This window comes from Electrophorus electricus, chromosome 20 (assembly GCF_013358815.1).
Source record: "Electrophorus electricus isolate fEleEle1 chromosome 20, fEleEle1.pri, whole genome shotgun sequence".
In the NCBI taxonomy this organism is placed as follows: Eukaryota; Metazoa; Chordata; class Actinopteri; order Gymnotiformes; family Gymnotidae; genus Electrophorus; species Electrophorus electricus.
Window position 1 is genome coordinate 647,464 of NC_049554.1, and position 7,537 is coordinate 655,000.

At 43.2% G+C, this 7,537-nt stretch overlaps 1 protein-coding gene across 2 annotated transcripts in view; it reads left to right on the forward strand.

The window, feature by feature from the left end:
• The first annotated feature begins 3,044 nt into the window (after positions 1–3,044).
• Positions 3,045–7,537, forward strand: part of LOC113582806 (transmembrane protein 88) — a 7,104-nt gene continuing 2,611 nt past the window's right edge. Inside the window, exons 1-2 of one of the 2 annotated variants that reach the window (XM_027018786.2) lie at positions 3,045–3,173; positions 4,467–4,774. In XM_027018786.2, coding sequence (XP_026874587.2) covers positions 4,481–4,774 — 294 coding nt within the window. In that variant the 5' untranslated portion in view covers positions 3,045–3,173; positions 4,467–4,480. The remainder of the gene's footprint in view (positions 3,174–4,466; positions 4,775–7,537) is intronic. The other variant, XM_027018785.2, reaches the window with a different exon arrangement.

Genomic DNA, 7,537 nt, shown 5'->3' on the forward strand with positions numbered 1-7,537 from the left:
CACAGGGCCTTTTGGGAGGCTTGCTGTTCAGACAGCTTCTAAGCATGTTCTATCGTTTTCTTTTTCTGCCAAAAACAGATCAGATTGTCCAGATATCCTTTAATTACCCATAATTATTTTCATGTCTCCCTTTCTTTAAATCCTCACGCTATTTCTGTCTGCTCTCTTTGTCAAGGTCTAATCACCTTTTTGTTATCTTGCACTGTCGTTGATGCTCAGACAAGTTGATGTTATGAGGAGAGAGAAGAGCGTGACACAGAGAGAGACAGAGAAAGATGAAGTGTCAAGATGTCCCCTTTCTTCTAAACAAATTCATCAGTTCTATCTGCCATTCACAGATGGCTTGAATAGCAAAACTGCAGCAAAAACATCTGTTCCTTATGTATTAAATCCCCAAAAAGAACCAAGGGAGAAAAACAGAAAGCAATCAAATTCTTGAGAGAATGCACAAAATTAAAAAATTTGGATAAGTAGCACGTTCTACAGCCTTTGACATACTGAGAAACTGCTATCCCCATTAGAAGAACACAAGTCGTGCTGTACAGCACAATATGTTCTGGATGGCCACTGTAGGAGGTCATGCAGAGGTACACACGTAAATGTACACACCCACACATACCTCATTACCAAACCCTATAGGTTTCTTTTAGACCCACCCCTTTTTAAATGTTTTTCTTTGTCTCATTGCTAGATATATGACATTGTTAGAAATATGACATTATGACATATAATAATTTAATCTTAACAGTTTTGATCTTTTTCTTCCTTTTCCCCAGTGTTCAGGTTTAAGGTTTGGGAAATAGCTATTAACAGGAGTACAGTAGTTTCTCTGTGAAACCCCAGTTGTGTTTGTTTACATACACTCTCTTTCTCGCTCTCTCTCAGACTGCCCAGATGAGAGCAAGTGTGTGTGTATAAATTCTCCACTTGCCCTCATCTGGGCCGTCTTTTTCCTGGTCGAGGACCAGAGTAAAGGACCTGAGCTTGAGGGCCCTGTGTAGTATGTTAGCTGTTCCCAGGACTCTTCTGGACAGAGATCTCAGATGTTGTTCCTGGTACCTGTTGGAGCCATTCTCCCAGTTTGGAGAACAGCCCCTAGTGCTCCAATTACCATGAGAACCACAGTTGCCTTCAACCCCCCCCCCCCCCCCCCCCCACACACACACACACACACACACATCTTTTCTGTCTCTTCCTTCAGCCCTTGGTATTTCTCAAGATTCTCGTGTTCCTTTTTCCTGATTTTGCTATCACTCAGGATTGCCACATTTATCATGGTCCAATTCTGAGTACAGGCTGGAAGTCCCACAAGTTCTTAGTATGGTCATTTTTTCCACCACCTTTGGGGGTATATCCCACTTAGACCTTGGCATTTCCAGCCTGTACTCAGTACAGATGTTTAATATATTACATATAATTATATTACATATTATATATTGCATATAACATATTACATATAATTTTTATCTCTCTCTCTCTCACTCTCTCTCTCTCTCTCTCTCTCTCTCACTCTCTCTCTCTCTCTCTCTCTCTCTCTCTCACTCTCTTTTCAGTGGTCAAGTTTGCCAGGATCTAGAGTTCTGTTCTAAAATTACAAGTGAAGATCTATAGATATAGATACTCTGCTGTGCATCCCAACATAAATATAAAATTTACATAAATTCTTTTTTTCTTCTCAAGACAGCTTCTATAGCTGAAGTTTGGGACAAAGGAGATAGCCCATTCTCCCTATAATAGCATGCATAATACACACCCATAACTGATTGTTTTAATGGGCATCATTTGTACAGTTCATCCCTGTAAGTAGAATTTCTGACTGATGCTTATAAATTAAATAATTTTAGATACTTTTAGATATTTTAGATCACGGGTAGAAACTGCCAGTATTATCTGTGCAACTAAAAATATAATAATTGAATTTTAATGTAGATTATATATTTTTAATGTCCACTTCAAATACAAAGCAATATTGTTATACATGTTGATGTTATAATAAGTCACAAAAGTATGTTTAAATAGTACATATATGTGCTGACTGTAAGAGAGTACATTGAATAGTTGACGAGAATACTTGAAGTGAGACAGGAGCAGTTTAGCGATGGAGCTAAACATGCCATCCTCCTTTGGCTCAGATCGTTTGTTTGTCTGGCTCTTTGTTTGAGACACAGCAACAAAATTGTGAAAAGCATTTTTCATTAAACCAAAATCACTTAAAAAGCCTAAAGTTAAACCTCCTAAAACTGCTATGTTTCATAGTTTAAAATGTAGCTTTTGAATAAAGCTTGATTTGAACTCTCTCGTTTTCTCTTTCAGATTCACACATATAGAGCATACAAAGAGAAATCCTATAAATTGATAAAAAGGCCATGTCAAAAACATTAACTATAAATGTTCTCACCATATGTTTGTGTTTTTTAAAAGTAGACATATGATGAATTACTGTGAGTCAAAACTTTAAAGTTGAATGTCTTATTCTATAATACCTTATTAATAATATCTTATTCAAACATTATTCTAATGTCTTGAGGAACAGGTATTAAAGCAGTTTGTTTAAAAAGTTAAATGTAGCTTTGTATAAAGAATAGGATGGTCCTCTTTTTCTGCTTTTCCTACACAGGACTGCGCAGGTGCACTCTGTTTCTCTATCAGCCTGTGTGAGTAAATCAGACTCAATTTCCACTCTCTCTCGCTTTCTCTTTCACATGCACACATTTAGACACATGGAGAAATCCTGTAGAGTGACCAAAGGTAATGATGACCAAATCATTATTAACTATAAATTAACTGTGCATTTCCTCGCAATATGTTTGTGTTTTTTCTGTCAATATCTGAATCTGACGGTAAAAGAAAACAGAATTGTCGGAAGTCGCATAGTACCCCACTTACGCACGCTCTCTCTCTCTCTCTCTCTCTCTCTCTCTCTCTCTCTCTCTCTCTCTCTCTCTCTCTCTCTCTCTCTCTCTCTCTCTCTCTCACACACACACACACACACACACACACACACACACACACGCATGCTCGCACGCACGCACGCGCATACGCGAGAAACTGACTTTGTTGTCGCTAAGAAGGCATTAGGCGCGCGAGTCGCCCTCAGTTCACGAGCTTCCTGACCGGGCGCTCCGAATTAAAGGCTCCGATCCTCCAGGAGATATTTTGGAATCAGCAGAAGGGTAAGCAACTGTACACTTAAACAAGTTTCTCCTGAAGAAATATGACTTCGTCATGATTTGACCTCTTTCTCAAAGAAAGCAGTTAGAAGCAGTTCGACTCGTACTGTGATGAGTTAATAACGGGAATGTTTAGTGTGGACTGCAGTGGAGCTTGCAAAGTCCGAGTGCACACGATCAAAAGCAACAACTGTCCTGGACAGACAGTGTACTAACGCAAACAGAAATAGAATATACACATATACCTTCCTTCGTAGTCTATGAATTTAAGTTTGTTTGTATGAGCGTGTGAATGTGTGTGTGTGTGTGTGTGTGTGTGTGTGTGTGTGTGTGTGTGTGTGTGTGTGTGTGTGTGTGTGTGTGTGTGTGTGTGTGTAGATTCGTTTCGTGGTGTGCAGTTGCGCAGCGGACAGGAACAGGACAGGAAAGCTGATTGAATTCTGGGTCGTGATACATCAATCAGCCTGAGAGAGGAGGAGGCGATTATGATCGATCACACGATTGATTTAGTGCTTGTGTGTATGTGTGTGTGTGTGTGTGTGTGTGTGTGTGTGTGTGTGTGTGTGTGTGTGTGTGTGTGTGTGTGTGTGTGAGAGAGTGTGAGTGAGAGAGAGAGAGAGAGAGAGAGAGATATAGAGATATAGAGAAAGAGAGAAAAAAAGAGAGAGAGAGAAAGAAACTATAGGAGAATATGCGAGGCATTAAACGAAATTTTCAAGGCTGTTCATCAAGAATATTTCGTTGTTAGATTTGTTAATAACGCCTTAGTTACAATAATGTTTCGACAGATTTATCGATGCCGCTTCAATTCTGGGCATCATTCGCTGTCTCTCTCCCTATCTGGGGCTCTATTGAGCTGCCCGCCATTCTCACTGACACACAATTATACAATTTTATACAATTCGTCAGCGTGCACTTCCGAGTTATTTTTCATATACAGTCATTGCAAATAAGGAAATCCGATTTTCACCCGAATGAGTCTGACTGTAATTGGACAGGGGAAAGTGAAGACACGCACGCCCGCAGGACACGCGTTCAAGCGTAATTATTATTACCGCTCTTCTATACATAAGTTATTATGCAGCGGGTCGATGCTTTTATTTTTAATAACAGCACTTTCCAAGCATGTATGTGTGTTTCTGCTTAATAGAGTGAGTAGAACAGTCCGTTCGGGTGATCATTGGTGTAATCATCATTTTCAGGATGTTACCACCCCACCCCCCATTTCAAGTTCATATTCAAAAAAACTTCACTGGCATGACTGTATAGGCAATATTGCCATATTGCTATATTCAGTTCCCCCGTACAGGATGTGCGGCATGGATGCTGACCTGGCTGATGAAGAGGAAGGTGAAAGGGAGCTGGAGGATGAGTTTGCAGTGGGGGAGGCTGTGCGGATGCTGTCCCCACCCATGGCGCACTGTGACGGGGCCGTGTGGGGGTCCCGGAGGGGCCCATGGGGCTGCGTGCTGTGGGGCTCGGTGCTGGTGTTGTGGAACCTGGTACTGGTACTGGCTGGAGTGCTGCTCCTGGCCACCATTTTCACCCTGGTGCTGATGCCAGCCATGCTGCTGCTCTACGTCGGCTTCCTCTGCCACTCACGCGTGAGCGAGTAGCACTGCCTCACACTCTTACACTGCACATGCTTGCTCTTAAATACACACCTATACATAAACACACACACACACACACTCACTGCATTTAGACTCACAAACGTTTACATATACACTTTTTTTCTGGCTTTCAACACATTTTTCCTGCTTCCAACCTATCAACTTTAAGAACTGGACACACACACACACACACACACACACACATATTCCATGAAGTAACTGCAGTGTATTGTAGGACAAGATAGAGAGACACTCAAAATCACAGTGAAGAACACAAGGTTTCCAGAGAAACAGAACGTTTTGGATAGAGGTCCTTCATGAGCTGTATAGCTGTGCATGAAAAGTGAGAAGCGCTTTGCTGTTTCTCTGGAAACCTTGTATTCTTCACTGCAGTTTTGATTTTTTACATATCCAGGGTCACTGTCTAATTTCCATACAGAGAAGCTCCATATATATATATGGAGTGCAGCATAAAATCAAGTCAAGAGTTTCCGTGGATCGGTTTTAGTGTGAATTCACATTAGAATGGCAAAATCAAGTGTTCTGAGGGACTTCAAATGAGTCCTGATCACCAATGCTAGACAAGCTGGAACCAATATTTCAAAAATTGCCAACCTTGCGGAGGGGGGGTGTTCTTGTGCTACGGTGTTGAGAGTATACCAAGAATGGCATGATCCAGGAAAAAAATCTGCAAGGGTATCCTGTGGACGCAATCAACTCGTTGACAAAAGCGGTCAGAGGAGGATGCCAAAAATTGTTCTGATGAACAGGTGGTGCAGAGCAGTCAAGCCACCTGCAGCCAAATACAATACTGGTACTCCAGCTGACATGTTCGAATGCGCAGCTAGCCGTTCTTTAGCATGGATGGGCTATAACTGCAGATGAGCAGTCTGAGTACCCTTGCTGTTGTATAGAGGTTAAGCACAGCTGCTGTAGTGTACCGGTGAAGCAGCCCCTGCTGTAGTGGCCCAGAATGGAACTGCCATAGTCAGTGCTGTCTATAAAAGTACACTCAAGTTTAGTGGTTAAAAGCTGGAAAAACTGGATCACCGAGCAGTGGAGAAACATGGCATGGCCAGATGAATCCAGACTTCTTTGGCACCATGCTGACAGGAGGGTCAGAATTTGACACAGGCAGCATGAATCGATGAGCACTTCCTGTCAGGTGTCAACAGTTCAGTAATGGTGTTGGAAATGGGTTTTTTTGGCACACCCTGGGTCCTCTGATACCTGTGGATGGATGTTTAGACAGTAGGGTTTACCTACTTTCAGCAGGACAATGCACCATGCCACAAGGGCGGGATAGTCATGGATTGCTTCCAGGAACATGACAAGGAGTTTTCCTTGCTTCCCTGGCCTTCAGTTAAGTCCCCAGATCTTAATCATAGAGCATCTCTGGGATAAGGTGGTATGTGCTGTTCAGAGCATGTCAGTGCCTCCATCTAACTGTGGCAACTGTGAGATGGTAACATGCACCAAGATTCCTGCAGATCCATTGCATCACCAAGTGCTACTAAATGGGTGTCTCTAAGAAGTGGTCATTCAGGGTATTTATACACACGCATAACAAACACACATTTTTGTACACATATTCAGACACTGTCATATACACACATCACAAATATATACCTACACACGAAATTATCAACACATACATCACATACATTCATATGCATACATCACTGTGACGTTGAGCGGTAAGGAGGCAGACGCATGTGCGGAGAAGAGCGAGATTTAATAAGGGCAAATCCAGAATCAGAGTCGTTAAGGCAGTCCAGGGTCAGAGAGCCGACACGGAGCGTACAGGGATACGTGATTACAAGACGAGGGCTAGGAAATACGAAGGCTAGGATAAACACTTAGGAACGGAATACAAAGAAACAACCATACGAAATAAACATGCAACTTCAATGAACTAAACACATTCAGTGAACAGCCCTGACCAAGGCGCACAACAGGGTTTAAATATAAGAACCAAAGGTAGAAACGAGGGACAGGTGTAAGCAATCAAACGAGGGGAGGAGAAAACGAAACTAAGGCATGGAACCAAGGTACACACGACAGGGAAAAACACGGAACACGGAAGCTGGGAGGGACTAATCATGACAGCACCCCCCCACCCCAAGAAAGCGCGCAAAAACAGGAACCAACAAAACAAAACAAGACTAGGACTAGACACCAACTGGAACAGAACGGGGAAGACGTGGAGCGGGGACAAGACCCAGACAAGGCACGATGAGGAACAGGCACTGGAGCAGGAGCACACAGGAACCAGGGCAACAGGAGAAGACCGGACAGGACAATAACCAGGAGCGAAAGCAGGAATAGACACAGGAACCAAAGGAACAGGAGCTACAGGAAAAGAAGCAACAGAAACAGGAGCAGAAACAGCAGCAGGAATGGACGCAGAAGCAGAACCAGAACTCACAACAGAAACAGACTGAAGGTGAGAAAAGTGCCGGGAGGGAGGTCAAGGATTACCAAAACACAAAGCAGACCAGGCCAAGAGCAAAGGAACAGGAACAAAAACAGACACGGGCAGTGGAACGGACACACGGACGGGCACAGGGACAGAAACAGAGGGAGACACAGGAACCAGAACGGGCACAGAAACGGGCACAGGACAGACACCACAACAGGAGCAACAACAAAACCAGGCAAAAGAGAAGGCAAAAACCACGGGGCAGCAGGAGCAGACAACAACGGAGATGCAGGAGGCACACGGGAAGCAGGAGACGCAGGCCGGGGCGGGAC